This window comes from Rattus norvegicus, chromosome 2 (genome assembly GCF_021556685.1).
Source record: "Rattus norvegicus strain SHRSP/BbbUtx chromosome 2, alternate assembly SHRSP_T2T, whole genome shotgun sequence".
Taxonomy (NCBI): Eukaryota; Metazoa; Chordata; class Mammalia; order Rodentia; family Muridae; genus Rattus; species Rattus norvegicus.
The window spans coordinates 223,682,629-223,701,587 of NC_141535.1; the positions used below are offsets into that span (position 1 = coordinate 223,682,629).

At 40.3% G+C, this 18,959-nt stretch overlaps 1 protein-coding gene and 1 long non-coding RNA gene across 11 annotated transcripts in view; one reads left to right on the forward strand and one right to left on the reverse strand.

The window, feature by feature from the left end:
- The window catches only part of LOC102548236 (uncharacterized), a 76,236-nt gene that overhangs the window by 49,693 nt on the left and 7,584 nt on the right, over positions 1 to 18,959 (forward strand). The window lies entirely within an intron of this gene.
- Positions 1 to 18,959, reverse strand: part of Gstcd (glutathione S-transferase, C-terminal domain containing) — a 92,120-nt gene that overhangs the window by 9,881 nt on the left and 63,280 nt on the right. For all 10 annotated transcript variants that reach the window (XR_015664937.1, XR_015664936.1, XR_015664938.1 and 7 more), the window contains exons 6-8: positions 5,993 to 6,108; positions 5,795 to 5,839; positions 4,056 to 4,184 (exon numbers count right to left, since the gene is read on the reverse strand). Coding sequence is in view for 7 of the 10 variants with exons in the window: in XM_087624949.1 (XP_087481075.1) it covers positions 4,056 to 4,184; positions 5,795 to 5,839; positions 5,993 to 6,108 (290 nt within the window). In the remaining 3 variants the exon portion in view is untranslated. The remainder of the gene's footprint in view (positions 1 to 4,055; positions 4,185 to 5,794; positions 5,840 to 5,992; positions 6,109 to 18,959) is intronic.

Below are 18,959 nucleotides of genomic sequence, written 5' to 3' on the forward strand. Positions count from 1 at the left end.
ATGGAAACAGACATTGATTCAGTATTTAAAATATCAAATGTGTGAGCCAATAATGATACTTCAAAAAGAAAGCCAACAGGTTATTCATGGTAGAGAGCCAGCCCCTTTTGATAACTGGGAAATATTGAGAAAGAACTATTTTTTACTACATCCACCATATGTGCGGGTAACCATTTGTTGATAATGGAATGGAAAGGACAGAATGATAAAGTAGACTAATGCCATTCTGGGTTTTTAATTTATAGAAGGCAGGGAGGGTGAGTGATTACAAATGTGGCTAATGTAGAGACAACCAGACACACCACTAGTGCCCGTGATATAGTCTAACCCCTAACTGAGGCAGAGTCTAATTACACTTATGGCCAGGGTAAGAGGAGAGCCAGGATGTGCGGAGTAGCATCCACAGGGGGAGAACTAGAAGGATGTGTGACTAGGCTCTGCAAACAAACTGCAGGGAAAAAAGTGAGCCGGGGCAGTCCCCTAAAGACACCTAGAACTTACATAAAATGACTTTTGCAGCTGTGACTATGGTTACAGTTCAAGGACTGTCTTCAACAATATGGGTGGATTCAATCTACTTACATGCACTCTTAAGGGCAGAGAATTATACAAGGGAGGGACCCAGGGAGACAGTGCAGGAGGTCAGACAAATGTAAACCAAGGCCTGGACAGCACCACAGCAGGGTTCCAAGAGAAGAGAACCAGGGACCATGAGTGGCTTCCACAGTTGAGGATTCTTACACACAGTCAGGAGGAAACCATGGACCTCAGGTATATAACTGCAGGAAGCCAGGTGCTAAGTATCTCAGAATAAAATATAAAACAGTGGCTCTTATTCAATGCTCTGTTATAGTACCAATCCTGGTATAGTACCAGTTATAGTACCAGTTATAGTACCAGTCCTGGAATAAATCTAAAATTCTGGTTATAACTAATGTGTAGCTCACTGTGTCCGACAACACATAGCATGAACAGAAACAGAACACTTTACAAGCAAAAGCACAGAAGCCCTGTATAAGATCCAGTAACACATGGTGGAATGTCTGTGTCCTTAGAATGCAGAGCCCAGCATGGAGGTGCATATCTGTAAATTCCAAGACTTTGGAGGGGTAGGTAGGTCAGGAGCTCAAGGCTATCCTTGGCTCTATAATGAGTTCAAGGCTAGCTTGAGCTATACATGACTTGTCTCAAAAAAATAAAAGACAAGCAAAAATAAAGAAGTCTAGACAGAAAAAGGTGGGGAGGGTTATAAGATGAGGTGGCATTTAAGGAGGGCCTTTAAGAATAGAAAGGATTAAAGAAAGAAGAAGATGAAGACTATCACCTAGACTGGTCAAAAAGCAGGAACTACTGAGTGTCTAAACCCAGTGATCAATCTGTATACAATCTGGGCTCAGGGAACACTGTGGACGCTACAGCGGGAACATGAAGAGCCACAGAGTAGGCCAACTACTGCGAGGTAATGTCTTCTAATAATGACAGCCAGGGGCACCCAGGAAATCTTAACAATGTGGCCTTCTAAACAAGAGCCATGCAGTAGGAGCAGCAGCTGATATGACAACATAGATGGGGAAAGCCTCGCAAATCCTTACTCCTAGATTAAGAGCTGTTAATGGCTGCTCAGGGAGGGAGAATCTGTCTTCTCCAAGGAGCAGCCTCTGCACAGGTATACAATCCCAAGTGGTCGTCCTAAAAACATATACATGCAAGCAATGACACTAAACGACTCAGCAGGCTGTAGTCACATAAACATACATATGTATATATGTCACAATAACCCACAAGGAAGAGGTCACAAAGTTGAGAAGGATTGGGGCCGGCATGGAGGGCATAGAGGCTATTATGGAAATAATGTAAAATACAGTACTCAAAAATATTAATACATCTTAAAATAACATAGCACTAATGTTATACTTTAACAAATAATTTTTTATTAAAAGCATTCTTTAAATGTTTAATAATCAACATTTATTCAAATCAGGGATCATATATCTCAAAATAATAAAAAGTTTACAAAAACTGTTTTTGGATGCTTCTTATTTTAGAAAAGAATATATTTTTCCTTATGTCATATATGAGTCTTTAAAATCAGAACCAGAATTAATAAAATAGTATTCATATAATAATGAAATATTTGTTTTGAAGGGAAAATACAAATAATCTATGGCTGACAATGGTTCCATTTGTTTATTTATTTATATATTTATTTACTTACTTATCTTCTTTATGGTGGTGCAAGAGTGATATGCATTCAGTGACCAACACCATGTTTGAAGGTGAGCCTTCCTGGGCTAACAGTACACACACACAAGGAGCCTCTGTGTTGCTAGAGAAGCGCAGTGCAGACCGTAAACAGCGATGTGATCACAGAGCACATGGCACTCCTTACAGATTTGCTATAACAATCTATGACACTCAGCCGTTGAGTGTGTCATGTGCATTTCCTACTTATGGCAGCTCCATTATTGGCTTATCAGGATCTAAGTCCATAAAAGTCAAGGTGCATATGCCCGTGTCACATCCAAAGAAATACATGTTTATAATCTTTTAACATGTATTTCACATATTGATTTCTATATGGATTGCTTAGATATTTGTATATATAAGAATAGTATATTAAGTGTAGTCTCTTAAAACAGTAAGACCAATAAACAAGAAAATCATAAAGCATACAGGGGCAGCCAAAGTAATCATAGAAGGGAAAAATATCCATGACATATATAACAATGAAATATAGAGAAAAATACTTATTTTATAAGAACACACATATTTTAATTGATACTGCTATATTATATACTTGGAAATTATAAAAATATCTGAATGACTTCACAGCTCTACCCCAAAAGATAATCAGAACCAGGATCAGTGAGGTGAAAATGCCCTGCTGGAGAGGTGAGTGCAGGGTCGCAATCCCTGTCACCTCAAATATTTACCACATCCATACAGGACATAAGTTGTAGGCCTGTTAGGCTGGAAAAAGGGACATCACACCTTCAATATTTTCAGTAGTCAGTGTTTAAGATGTGAATTTTAGTAACAAAAGTCAAGCACCGCCATTTCTGAACTCCAGAAGTGGGTCACAGGTCTATCCAGTAAGACGTGAACACACAGTAGGATGAAGCAGTGGCCCAGCCATACATCAATGTGCTTTGAGAAACATGGAGGGGTCTAGCAAAGTTACATGCATTACACAAATAAGAATATGCTTATAACTAAGAAAAAATTATTACAATGTTCAGGCAAAGAAGGATGTAGGTTGTACTGGCTCCCCAAGGCTGACACAAGCATAAACCAGCATTTGTGTGTGTGCATAAATAAGTAATACAGGCCAAAAGGCATTTATAATACTCATCCCTCTAGAACACAAGAATAAGTATTCATGAGACAGCTTTTTTCATATTACTATTTTGAGCATGTATTCATATTAAATAAAACTTTTTAGACCTCAATGAAGAACAAATTCCACAAAAATCCAAAACCCGAAGAATAAGTCAGCTATGAGCTGGCCTCTGAATTATTTTTACTATAACTTAGTCTAATGATTCAAAACTAGAACCACAATACTTGGAAGAGCAAAATAACATGCAGTTATCAAATCCGCGTTAAAGGGCCACTATATAAAGGTAATTTAGTATTTACAGGTTATTAACAAGTTATCTTCCCTTATGGCTTTCACTTTGTTTTATGTTCTTCTGCGAGCTCATCAAGAATGCTAAGGCTGTGCTAACACTGTTCTCGGCACCGAACACTTCTAGGGCAACAGATGAAGTTCTTGTGCAGATATTATCGGCCACACAACGGAGAAGGGCTGTGAGCGCAGTAATGAGTGTTATGTTACACCCTACACCCGATAGGTAAGGTATAAGATATTATCGGCCACACAACGGAGAAGGGTTGTGAGCACAGTAATGAGTTATGCTACAGCCAATAGGTAAGGTATAAGAAGCCATGTATCTCTTTGTTTAGGAAAGAATACAAAATTGACTTTTTAGTTGATTTAAGGAACAAAATTATTATTTAGGTAATTAGAGAAACTGGAATTATGGACTACTTACCCCAATGTCAAACACTCCTGTAAAATACTCCATATTTGCTTGAATGAACCAGATATTGCTTAAACCAAGTTCGTCACTTCTCTTCTTAGCACGAATTAGTGATATTTCCTTGTTCTCTATTAATGTGACCTAGATTTTATGTAGAAAAAAATTCTGTATACTCAGTAACACAATTCAGACATTAACATCCAGCATTAATACTATACTTCATATTTTAAAAATATAGAATGTCTTTACTAATTCTCTATCCTGTATGACAGTTCACCTGGCACAAAAATGAGCAATGCATTGAAGTCTAAAGTTCTGCATGGAATGATATGTGTGAAAGAAAGAGAAGTCACAGTGTGCTGTGTGTTCAGTTAAGACACGAGGGTGAGCAGAGCTCATACTTGATGACTAAGGCAGGCTGTCATGGAGAAATAATTATTAATGGAGGTCTCTAGAATGAACACAATTAGCTAAGGGAATGGCTCACCCTAAGGAAGCTTATGGTACATCAGTACTTAAAGAACTGAGAAAACAAACAGTGTTTGGCATGGTACCAATGAGACTGAGAAAGAGAGGCAGCGGGTAGGGATGGAGATGAGGTGGAAGAAGGGTCAGAGGGCCAGGCAGTGTACTTAAGATAAAACAAGGCTCCAGTGCTGCGGTGAACAGCAGGCTTTGGTGGGGAAGGCCAGAGCTGCCAGGAGCTTCCAGCGGTAACCACAGGTAGTCCGTACATTGCTGTTACGGTCGTTAATCATTTTGTTTTTGCCTTGTGTACATTCTATAGAAAAGTACTTTGTCACTTTACATAAAACACCTGACACACAGATACACTTTCTAGTTTTATCTACCTGAAGCCCTCTCCCAGTCAGTCTATCTAAGTTTCCAGAAGAATCACTAGGAAAGGGGAACAATTTTCCTTCTACCCACACTGCTTCTCAGGACTCTGCTCCACGAGCACTTCCTCTCAGCCAATCATAATAGTGAGCGCTTCCTCTCAGCCAATCATAACACTGTTTCTGCAACAGTACAAAGGCTTGCCTCTTCGCCTCGGACTTTCATTTTGTTCTTTATTCTCTGAGGCAGTGGCTGTCAAGCCTCGCTAATGCTGTGACCCTTTAACACAGCTTCTCATGTTGTAGTGACCCCAACCACAAAATTATTTTGTTGTTACTTCATAACTGTAATCCTGTTACTGTTATGACTTGTACGTAAATATTTTTGGAGACAGAAGCTTGCCAAAGGGGTTGCGACCTGCAGGTTGAGAAGGGCGGCTCTAAGGAAAGAAAACAAACCCACCCCAGTCGTCATTTTCCCGTCAGGCGTCTGACTACCTGTCAGCTCTCTACCTTTTTCAGTCGTTACAGGGACTGAAGAGCTGAAACTGTGCCCCAGTTGAATTTATATATATTTAAAATGACACTTTTCACCAAATAGTTTATGTTAAAATGTGGTCCTTGGAAACATTTCTAGTTATGATTGTGTGTATCATATGCTTTTTATTCAATAACGTAATAGGTATATCTTTTATTTAACACACACTTTTAAAAATACTGATAACTCTACTGTGGTCTTACTTTCCTTCTGCCCCCAATTAAGATCCTAATCTTAGGAGTTCCGAGGAAAATATGTGGCACATAATTGACTTGGTGAGTAAGTAATTAGAAATGCAAAGAGTTAAGATTAGGCAGACGTGGCCGAGTTGTGCTGAGCTGAATGAACTGCTCCATGCTGTGCATTATTAACCTTACCTGGCACAGGGGCAGTACATGCGCGAGAACAATTCCAACATGGCCCTGAAAGTAAGACAGAACAGTTAGCTTCGGTCCCCACAGCTTCTGTTCACTGTTAGTCAATGATCTTGTCAAATAAAATCATGACCTTGAATGATGTAGCAAGGTCTTATGATCTCGGGAAGGCTAAATAAAGGACAAGAGGAGACACGATACCCCACCACTGCAGAAATCCACAATTCTGTCACCAGGTTTGGCACGATCGAGCACCAGATAGGCGAGGTTGTTTAATTGTTGCTGCTTCCTCAAAGCTCGATCAGTGGACATTTTACCTGGGGGACATAAGAGATGGAGAAGACAGTTAGCAGCATGAGGGACCGATGAGACAGAACGGACATACTGCTAGGACAGAGAGGAGTATCATATGTGTGTGGGTCCATACGTACATCACACATATGTCATATGTGTGTGGGTCCATACGTACATCACACACATGCAAGAGTGAACTACAGATTTCAGGTGTTAATGTGAGAGAGCTAGAAAAGCAGAACTCAAGAGATTAGCTCTAATTTTGATATTATTTTAATTAATAAGTACTTGGGTGTTTGACCCGGGTTGGTGGAGGTATTTGGAGAGGTCTTAGTACATTTAGGAGGGGAGCCTTGCGGGAAGAAGTATGTTGCTGGGAGGCAGGGAAACCTTACTTAGTGTTTACAGCTCTACCCCACTTCCCATATCACTCTTTGCCTCCTGTATGTTGATGGCGCTGTGACTGGTCTGCTGCCTGTCCCTGCTGTATACTTTCCGAGCCGTAGTGGACATTCCCTCTGGAACTAAAAGCAGAAATGTACTGTTCCTTTTATAGGTAGTTCTTGGTCCTGGGATTTTGTCTCTGCAACAGAAAAGCCACTAATGCTATCTGACTTTTCTTTCAATAAAGACAAGACTCTTCTAAAGAGTACAAGTAATATCTGAAACATTACATTCAGAATCATAAAGGGCTTAATCTATTTGAATGCATGAAGAAACTTTAGTCCTTCATTGCTCTCAGAGATATACTGTGAAGACAACCAACTTTAACACTGCTTAAATCTCCTTATAGAGTTGTAAGAACACTAATTATTTTATATCCTTGAACTCTGATTTCCTTTGGTGGAACCCTGAGAAACCAGGGAACATAGGTGTCACACAGTCAGAACTGTATCAGTGGTTACTGTATTGAGAGGGAAAATGGATTTTCTTATTCCCACATCAAAGCTTCCTTTCCTCATGAGTCAGACATCAAAAGTTAATGCAATTAGGGACTAAACATAGGCATTTCTGAGTACGGGGCCAGCAATAGTAGAACACTGTAACTTTTCTTTCGAAGTCTATTGTGGGATCCCAAAACATCCCTAGAAGATGAATGGCACTGTTGCTTGTTTTATGTCTAAAACACACTCCTTCAGTGTGGTAACATACATGTAAGATTATCGAGACTTTCCTGCTCCGCTTTAACAGAAAAAGAATTTTTTCTCTTATTTTCCTTGTCCTATTTTACGTCTTTCTTGTGTTATTAAATCAAATATTAAAATTAGGAAAAAAAGGAAATTATAATCTTCAACATCAAAAGTAACATTCACATGCATATATACACACCTCAAATTCTTAACTACATGTAGGTTGATGTTATTATGCAGGTGAAGGCAGACAAGATAAAACGAGGCCTGTCATTGAACGAATGGAAGGGAGGTGGAAGGAACAGAGTTTTAGAAGGAGAGGAGAATCTCGAGAGAAGGAGCTGGGAGAATCAAGACGGTGATGGAGAAGGATGACCCAGATCCTGGTGGGCTTGAATCTAGGTGGGAGGTTTATATCCTTATCAATTGGTTGTGAGTTTATTGTGTGGATGTATTGTGGATTGAGAATTTAAATCTGACTGTTGAGTTACACTTTGTTGAGTCCTGATTTCACTGGGTTGTTGGGAGTGTGAGTAGAGTCTGTGCCAGGGAGCCATGATAGGCCAGCCCATGCTGGACTTCTAGAGTCCCGATTTTACCGGGTAGCTGGAACCAGAGTTTGTGGCTAGCAGAGAGCCGAGGGAGAGATACTAATCTGAGATAAATTATGATTAGTTCCATTTAGCCCCACAGGTGCTGGAGCTAACTCTAAAGACCAGTGTGGCAGGTGCCACTCTGGAACGGTTCTCGGACCACCTGGCTCAGAGAGTACTTAGGGGCAGCATGGAGCGCTGAGATAAATTAGCGCTGGTTCCTATGGTGTGACTTCCCCGGTGAGAGAGAGCCTGGGAGAAAAGCGCAGAGTGGTATGAGAGAGAACAAGTTGAGCCGCCTAATTTTTTTACTGCAACAACTACACACACACACACACACACACACACACACACACACACACACACAGACACACACACACAGACAGACACACACAGACAGACACACACACACAGACACACACAGACACACACACAGACACACACACACAGACACACACACAGACACACACAGACACACACACAGACACACACACAGACACACACACACAGACAGACACACACAGACAGACACACGCACACAGACAGACACACACACACAGACACACACACACAGACACACACACACAGACACACACACACATTAAATGTTTATGTATGCAACATGGTTTCGAAAACCTGTGTTCTTTTTGACAATATGAATTTTTACATATTCTTGATTTTTTTTTACCATATCTAACTTGAATCTCAAACAGGAGTTTGACAATCTAGTGACCTCATTTGTGAGGACAGTTTAATGTGGCTTTTTATTTTAAAAGAATAATCATTTCCCTCTAATAATGTAATTATAAACATTTATACACACAATAAATAACTACTCTTGTAGTATTATCCGTCATGAAAAGTGTCCAAGCTTTATCAGGACAATTTTCAAACACACAGCACAACTGAAAACAACTTAACAGTGAACACTCTTTGCATTAGTTCTCATTATTGCAACAAAATACCCAGGGCAGGCTTACCTCTGAGGGGAAAGTAGTTCACTTATCATTAGAGGCTCAGAGTCCACCATGACAGCACTAGCTGTTGTGAGGGACCACAGCAATGACAGAATAAAAGAACACAGGGGGAGGCAGAATGCTCCAGACTCAGATATTGCGGTTGGGCTGGCTTCTTAAGCAGCAGCAAACAAAACTCATTTATCAACTGATGGGTTTACTGCAGCCATGAAATGTTAAGAGGTCAGAAGACAACTGGCTTGGGAGTCAGTCTCTTAGTTTCTGATGTGAGTTTTAGGGGAAGAACTTAAGTCATTAGGATTGGCAGCAAGCATCTTTCCTGGCTTAACTATCCTGCTGGCCCAGGCTCAGACTTTTGTAACAGCTTTTCGTTTTTAGAACTTACCAGAAGACCAGCACATTCATCTTGGAGCAACAGCGTAATGAACTATGACCTCCCATTAGTAATACCTGCTACAAACAACGTCAAAAGCATGGCAGACTCTACGCCTTCCACGTAGCTTCTACCATTAACAATTCATTGTACGTGATGCACCATACTCCTGTCTACCTCTCCCGCTAACCATCCCAATTTGGTTTCGTTTGGAATAAGAGAGTAAGAGTATGGGAATGAAGGTTGGTAAGAAGGGTTGGTGGGTAAAGATGCTGGCCTCCAGGCCTGACAGTGACCTGAGTTTGATCTTGAGACTCAAGTATGGAAGGAGGCAAATCTTCTACACTGTCCTCTGATTGTCATGTGTACTTCATGGAGCACACATGTACGTGCACACACATAATTAAAGTAAGAATAAAGGAGAAGGAAAAATGGCAAAATCAGAAGACAAAACACAAGTAAATCTACTTTGAGCTTGGTTGAGGGCTGGAGTTCCAACTAAGTGGCCACAGTGAGGCAGAGTGAACACAGACAGTTATGCCTTTGTCCTATTTGTGGAGCTTCATAAAACAAAGTCAAAAGGAACCATCTTTTTATTTTTTAAAGAATTACTTGACAGAAAAGATGAAAATTAAATAGAAAGTCTAGCTGTGAATCATATAAAGTGCTTCTAGGAAAAACATAGAATGGCCTAACTCCTTCCTCATGGGTGTTCTAAAAACAAGCTCTTATGAAGATTTGTCTTTGTAAGGCTGTCTTTGCAAGTAAACATGTCTTTGCCACAATGAAGTGACGACAAAGCACTTTCAGACTTGTGTTTAGTGGAGGGACTACCAAGTACACACAGTCTTCACAGAGGCTGAGCCGAACCACAGCAGCCAGATCCCCAGACACTTTAAAAACTGCCTCCCATAGAACGTTCTCTCTTCTCATTCCAGATTTATAAATATTAGGACGCTCTTGGAAATGTGAACAGGATCTCACGTATATTCTATTCGGTATTAATTTAAAAACCAAATCCTACTTTGTATTTTTACTCAGTGTCCTTGTGTCTAAAAATTATAAAACTGTAATCTACTTTTAGCTTCGATACAAATGACAGTCCTGTCACTGCAGTGGAACAAGAATCCAAGTCGATGACGTTTGAATACTCATGATGTCATGACTCTTCTGCACTGGGCTCTTTGTCTCTCTCACATTAGGATGTGTTCGACCATTTAGACAATGTAATTCTTTCTATCTTGTTGTACAGTGAGGAAAACAAGGTTTCTAGGTCAAGAAGAAGACTTGTTTAAAAAAAAAAAGGAAAAGAAAAAGAAAAAGAAAACCAAAGCAAGAAACAGGCGAAGGGATTGCCCTGGGTGGATGCCCGCTGGGGTCTGGGACATTCTCGATGTTTTCTTCCTTGGCTTGAAGCACCAATGTACCCTGCATGTTATAACTTGCTTATATAAAAAAGTTCAGAAAATGGTTGGGTTAAACACATATTAAACTTCACTAAAGATTCTTTTTTTGTTTTGTTTTTGAGCATTTCTCTAAGCTACAGTGAAATCACATTGTATCAATCTAAAAATAAAAGTATTCTGAAGAGAAAGACTGAAAATTAGTAGTTTAGTGACTTTAAAAACACACCTCTACTTGAGAGACTATACAACCAGGAAAGCAAAGTTACTCCACGTCTCTGCGTGGGGCCTCTCTAGAGAGCCAGGAACCAAATGAAGAACCTTTGGTGATGGTGGCAGGGGAGACAATCAGGACTCTCCATGTTTCCCCAAAGGCCTGACTGATAAATAGTGTTAAGAAAGTCTTTATCATGCTGAACAGGGAGATGGAGTGAAGCCCAGGTTTCTGCTTAGGTTAGCTATGGCTGCTCTGCCTGGAGCAGTAACCTCCATCATGCCTACTACTCATTATATGCTGAGCCCAGATCTTCTCAAAATGTACAAGACACAGTATCTACCCTTAAGGTACAACCTAGGACTTAGCAAGGTTTATGTACTGAAGAGAAACATCAATGCTTGATGCACTAAAAGAAGTCTTCACAGAGACCTAGAAGGACAGAAATTTGTAAGTGAAGGAGGAGGCCTGCCAAGAACAATCCAGCTGCTTTAGTGGAAATCCACAATGAGCTAAGCTGGGAGGGAAGGGATTCCCAGAGGCCTGAAGCTACAAGCAGGGCGGGGGGGGGGGGGGGGAACCGCTGGTGATTTTTGCCCTTTTCCATCCTAAACAAAACCTGGCCGCCCAGTCTTTAATATGCCATGTGCTTAAACGTTAAGGCCCAAGTCTGCCTTAATAGACATACTATTATTCTTGAAGGTATACACTAAAGATGTTCTTTAAAAATGCTAGCCTGAAACATTTTTATTAGAGATAATATGAGATTTCATAAAAATTCTGGAGCATTCAACCTCAACTGTTATTCACTGTCATAAGTGAGAGAATTAAGAAATCAGAATTGATCAGATAACCCACTGAGTCATTTTGAACCATGGAGTTGGAGACCATGAGTCTCCTGGGCTCCCTGCTGGACTTTCCTTCTTCCGTGGTTGCCTCCTGCAGTGTTACATTTTGTCTGTGCTCAGTAGTAATCAGAGAGTGAGCTCTACCTGGATGTGCTGACTGAAAACTCTTCAAAACTACCCAGACATTTCTCTCCTTTGTTTAAGTACTTTCAAGGCTCCCCTCTGCTTTAAGACAAAACAGAAACAAACCAACTAACCAAAACCTTACTTCTTGGTAAGAAAAAGCCTTTAATGGCTGGGTACTCAAAAGATTAGCCACTGTCACCTCTGCCACTTCCAATGCATCCTCCTGTTTTAGCTGCGTCACACTTGATCTGCTGCATCAGTCCCTTTATGCTATGATCTTTTGTTTTAAGTCTCTCTGTTTCATTTTGGACTTCAGGAGCCTCATCCCTTCCCTCATCCCACACTATATTGGGAGTACACTACTTTCGAAATAACATGTAAAAGACAATAACAAAAAGGTTATTTTAAAAACTTTTTGCTAGTATTCAAAATAACTAGTACTGTGTACTATAAAACATACTGCCATTAACAGGTGAATGTTAGACATCCTTAGTCATCAGGGAAATGCAAATCCAAACAACCTGAGATTCCACCTCACACCAGTCAGAATGGCTAAGATCAAAAACTCAGGGGACAGCAGATGCTGGCGAGGATGTGGAGAAAGAGGAACACTCCTCCATTGTTGGTGGGATTGCAAACTGGTACAATCACTCTGGAAATCAGTCTGGAGGTTCCTCAGAAAATTTGACATAGTACTACCTGAGGATCCAGCTATACCACTTCTGGGCATATACCCAAAAGATGCTCCAACATATAACAAAGACACGTGCTCCACTATGTTCATAGCAGCCTTATTTATAATAGCCAGAAGCTGGAAAGAACCCAGATGTCCTTCATCAGAGGAATGGATACAGAAAATGTGGTACATTTACACAATGGAGTACTACTCAACTATTAAAAACAATGACTTCATGAAATTCATAGGAAAATGGATAGAACTAGAAAAAACCATCCTGAGTGAGGTAACCCAATCACAAAAGAACATGCATGGTATGAACTCACTGATAAATGGATATTAGCTCAAAAGCTAAGAATACCCAAGATATAATCCACAGACTACATGAAGTTCAAGAAGGAAGACCAAAGTGTGGATGTTTTCATCCTTCTTAGAAGAGAGAATAAAATATTCACAGGAGGAAATTCAGAAACAAAGTGTGGAGTAGAGACTGAGGTCATCATCCAGAGATGGCCCCACCCGGGGATCCATCCTATATACTGTCACCGAACCCAGACAATACTGTGGATGCCAAGAAGTGCAAACTGACAGGAATCTGATATAGCTGTCTCCTGGAAGGCTCTGCCAGAGCCTGAGAAATACAGAGTCAGATGCTCTCAACCAACCATTGGTTTGAAAATGCCCCCCACCCTCCAATGGAGGAGTCAGAAAAGGACTGAAGGAGCTGAAGGGGTTTTCAAACCCATAGGAAGAACAACAATATCAACCAACCAGAAGCCCCAGAGATTAAGCCACCAACCAAAGAGTACACATGGAGGGTCCTATAGCTCCAGCCACATATGTAGCAAAGGATGGCCTTATCAGGCATCAGTGAGAGGACAGGCCCTTGGCCCTGTGAAGGCTCAATGCCCCCATGTAGGGAAATGCCAATGCAAGGAGGGAGTGGGTAGGTGGGGGAACACCCTCATAGAAGAAGGGGGAGGGCAGAAGGGATAGGGGGACTCCAGAGGGAAAATTGGGAAAGGGATAACATTTGAAATGTAAGTAAAGAAAATATCCAATTTTTTTAAAAAAAGTGGACATTCCCTGTTAAGTGAAGAAAAAAAAAGGTGAAAACTTAGATATAATGGTATCTAGTCACAACTTAGTTTTATAATGCGGCAGAAAAGAGACATTAGTCAAAACTGCTTCTGTCTCTCTGAAACATAAATGGTTCTTCCTGCAACTGTATGAACTTAAGTCTCAATTGAATGAAAAGACTATTATGAGATTGACAGGCATGTAACAGATACTTGATAATGTTTTTAAGTGTATTATTAAATGCTTTAATTGCATTTCAATTTAGTGTGCTAAAGTTTTCAAGTTTTGTGTATGAAAAAGTTAGGTATCGATGCTCTGATTGTATTTATTGAGACAGCAAAATCAATCATGGAAGCGTTTTAAGTAGGAAAAAAAATTTCAGAAAATTCTTGTGAGAGAATGAGAGTCACACTTACATTTGGAGACAGCATGCCAGAGATCCTAAGACTTTAAGTGGTCGGTCCTTTGGGCTAAAAAGTTATTTGCATGCTGGCATCACTAATCCTCCTGGACACATAGACCCCAGTGACCATATCCTCCAGTAGTGTGTTCTTAGTAACCGTCTCATACCTCTGTGCCCACCCGCACACCCTACAGCTCAGCCTATGAGATCATTAACCCTACTTGTGTCACGGGACCACGGTTGCATCATGTGATCTTCACTAGTATAATTTTACTGCATATAAAATTAAGAGTACTTGACAATTATTACAAAAGACGGAGATGGAAATTCATAACCTCAAGAGAGGCCACTTTATACTTCCTAAATGAATAATGCTTTTGGAAAGGCCACACAATACACAGGTCCGGCAACCAACATGGCCTGTACAAAGAAAACTATTCCAGAAAATGCTAGGGATCCAAGCACGTACAAGGAATGGGTCTGCCTTGATGAGTCTTACTGTAGGATAGCTCGTTGCCATAGTATAGTTACTTCCTATAGGATACCCCGAGAGCTTATGAAATGTACGTTGTTAATGATGTATAACGTATACGTAACAACAACAAGCATATGCATAAACCTAAGCATGGAAATGTTTATAACACTTTCTACTGCAATCTCGGGAGCCTGCACATTTAATGCATCATCACCTAGAAACTCTCGGATTGCCAATGTGAAGGACAGTCCTGTAGTTTACAAGCGAGGACAATGCACGTCTACAGGACAATTAGCAGTTGCTACAGTCACAGGCTGGGGCTCGATGAAGGACCTCTAAAGTCAGTTTCAACCTTCTTCCCAACATGCCGCATTCGTCATCTTAAACGGATGAAGGACTGTTAGAGCTCAGCGCATCATCACCTTTCCTCGTGGGCTAGAGCTCAAAAAAACGAGCTGTGTGTTTTACTCGAAGTAGGTAATTCCTCTAGAAATTACATATTAGGGAGACATTTAATTCTTCAGAACCAGTCATAAAATGCATTTTATTTCAGTATTCTTTCTAAGCAAAAATTCATCCAGCAGGGTTAACAGCAAGAAGGCTCAGTTCATGTTGTGAAAGTCAATTTAGGAATAAAGCATTAGCGGCCTCATAAATCACATTTAATAAATTGACCTTGTAGTGTAACCATTTCCAAAAAGCCATTTCTCCACCTTGGGACTTTAGTAACCTTTTGGATTTTATAGAAAGGACACAGGAGGTTGAGCAATCAATTTGTAGCAAAATCGGATTATTAAGGAAGAAAGAAATGAAAACAGATTGAGAAGATCTTGAATGGTACAGTACTGTGGATGCAGACTAAAAATAGCGACACCCTCACCTTTTCAAGCCTGTCTCTACGCTATCTTTTAGAAGGCTGAGAGCGAGAATGTTTAGGTGTACTGTTTAGGTATTCTTTTCAGTGTGCTTATAACAAAATCATTTATCTGAGATATTTTTATTCTTTTTAAGTTAAAACCACAATATATTTCAAGTTGTTCACAAGACCAAAACTTTTAGAATTAAAAAGTTAACTTTGGAAAACAGTTGCTCATTTTTCATTTTAGAAACTGAAGTTAACAACATAAAAGTATTTTATTTAACTTCTTAAGGCCAAATAATTCTTACTTAGATTCCAACTTGTAGCTAGACATAATCAGAGGAAGTGGTATTCTGGTGACCCCGAATGCGGAGTGCTAACTTTCTCAGAATCCAGTCGTTGTTTGTTTGTTTGTTTGAAAAAGTATCCAGGAGTAATTGAGATTAGGTAGTTGGGGAAGCTCTCAATGAATAAGTAACCAAACTGAGTTCTGAAGACTGCAAAGAAGTAAGAAACAGGGGATAAGAAAGTTGTCCTAAATCCTGGGGAGGTATCTAGTTTGGGTATTATTGCTGGGAAGAGACACCATGACCGAGGTAACTCATAAAGGAAAACATTTAATTGGGGTTGGCTTCCAGTTTCAGAGGTTTAGTCCGTTACCCCCATGGTGGGAAGCCTGGCACCATCCAAGCAGACATAGTGCTAGAAAAGGAGCTGAGAGTTCTACATCTTGGCAGCAGAAGGGAACTGTGTTCCACACTGGGAGAAGCTTGAGCATCTAGGACTTCAGAGCCCATCCTGACAGGGACACACTTCCTCCAACAAGGCCACACCTACTCCAGCAAGGCCACACCTACTCCAGCAAGGCCACACCTACTCCAGCAAGGCCACACCTCCTAATAGGGTCACCACCTACTGGCCAAGTATTCAAGCACGTGAGTCTATGGGTGCCATATCCATTTAAACCACTACAGGATGTATAGATACAAGTCTTTGAGTGGAAGAGATCTGGAGATGCTGTGAGAAGCCATCATGACAATTATAGTGTATGTAACATTAATGCACACACTATACAGCCATGACGTGGGTATTCTTTTTTTTTTTTTAAAGATTTATTCATTTATTATATATAAGTCCACTGAAACTGTCTTCAGATACACCAGACAAGGGCATCAGATCTCTTTACAGATGGTTGTGAGCCACCACTTGGTTGCCGGGAATCGAACCCAGGACCCCTGGAAGAGCAGACGGTGCTCTTAACCACTGAGCCATCTCTCCAGCCCGACATGGGTATTCTTATGTGCCGGTACTGGAAACAGCAGTGATCACATGGTGCTGAGCATGCTGTGCTGCCCACTGCATTCTCCCTCACAACAGCTCACAAAGCTGCCTCTGCTTTTTGACGTTTGAGAGGCACGAGTGTAATGAAGATAGTTCACATTACTTACGACTGTGATAATTTAATAGGATTCCGACCCTGACAGACCAGGACCTACCTATGTATGCTCTTATGTATCAGATATGGAATCATACTCTGTATCAGCAAAGTATTGAGTAAGGCTTAAATATACACAGACCTATGAATATGTTTGCTATATAGTGGGTTTATTCTCTTTACAAACATTTCTCTACTTTTGTATATTCTATATTGTCTCCCCTACAGATTGTTACTATGTTTAATCTGTATTTTTAAAACCAGGTTAAGTTTAATCATTAAGTCTAATTCTTTGATATTTTCATAATGAAATCTCATAATTAGCAGGAAACATAAGGTCTTTTTTTTTTCTATGAGACCCATGTGGCAGATGTTGAAATGTGTGTAAACAGCATTGATTTAGTTAAAAATCAGAAAGATTAGTTAGAAGTTTCCTTGGTATTATTCTATGTAAAGGGTGTTGTCTTCTTTGCACCATGGTGTTAATACTGCTTTTATGACTTTACTGGTTGGATTTTTCAAAAAGATTCATTTTATTTTTATTTATGTATATGTATATCTCTGTGAATATATGCTGTGTGTGTGTGTGTGTGTGTGTGTGTGTGTGTGTGTGTGTCACCCTGGAGTTCAGAAGAAGGTTGGATTCCCTGGAGCTGGAATTGTGGGTAGTCGTGAACTTAATACAGGTGCTGGGAATGAACGCTGGTCATGTGGAGGATTGAGGAGAGCTCTTAACCATGGACCATCTTTCCAGCTCCATGAATCACCTTTTAACCATATTCTTAGAACATCTCTCCATCCACTTGGTGACCTCAAATGAAACATGAACAAAACCTAAAATTATTTATCTTACATTATGAAATCTTTTTTTCCCTTCTGGTAGTTCTTGTTTGATTATAGGATTGGATTGTTATTGGGTAATGATGTGTATCTCAGTCCACACCTTTACTAGTCATCACTCACACTACTGCAACAGTCTTCTGGGTTTTTGTTGTTGTTGTTTTGTGCTCTGAGATTGGGTCTTACTACGTAGCCAGCACTTGAAGTCCTGTCACAGCCCCAGAAGGCTGAGGTTACAGGCATTCATCACCATGACTGGCCTGCAATAGTCTTCTAAGTAAAATGGGTCCTATATTTTCATCCTTTCTTGCTCATTCTTTCTATACACGCGGGTCACAGGGCCGTGATTCTCTGGTACAGCTCACTCCCTGCCACTCCTTTAACTCTCAAATACTTATTAATTTTTGATGAGATGTTTCTAAACATTTAGACCTTTAAACATGGTATTTGTTTCTCCACGACTATCAGAATTTCAGATATTAGAAATCACTTATGAAACATGAGTTTCTCGAGGTATTAAGAGACAGTAGCTAGGGAGAGTCTCAGGTTAAGAGCACTTGCTACTCTTGTAGAGGACCTACGTTCCCAGCACCCACACGGAGACTAACAACTATCCTTAGCTATAGTTCCAGGGGATGTGGTAACCATTTCTGGCCTCCTTGGGCACTAGGCACGCACATAGGCATGCACACAAAACACATATGTACATGCATTTATGTAAAATTTACAAATCCTTTAAAAAAGACATTGAGAAGAGAAACATAATGAGTTTCACCGTGAAATGCATGTAGTCTCCTCTGCTTCCTCTGGAGAGAACCTTATTCAAAACATCAAATAAAAATCCCAGAAAGAAGCAATTCATACGTTTTAAGTCGCATGCTGTCTGCAAGAGTATGAGAAAATTTATGCCACACTGGTATGTCTTACTTAGGATAGGAATTATTCTTTTGTTTAAAGTCTCGTCTTGACGCTGTATATGCTAGCTCTCTACCTGTCCTTTGCTTGGCATCTCACTTTGCAGACAGGCTGTCAAGGTCTGATACCTGAGTTCATAATTTACTTTACCTAACAATGACCACACAGATCAAGAGTAATGATGCTGGCAACTTAATCATAGCAGTATATGATTATACTTGTTATATTTCATTACTAATTATTGTTAAGGACAATGTGGTTGTTTGAATATTCTTGGCCCAGGAGTGGCACTATTTGGAAGTATGGCCTTGTTGGAGGAAGTGTGTCACTTTGGGTGTTGGCTTTAAGACCCTGCTCCTAACCAAATGAGAGCCAGTCTTCTAGCAGCCTTCAGATGAAGATGTAGAACTCTCAGCTCCTCCTGCACCATGCCTGCCTGGATGCTGCCATGTTCCCTCCTTGATGATAATGGACTGAACCTCTGAACTTGTAAGGCCAGCCCCAATTAAATGTTGTCCTTATAAGAG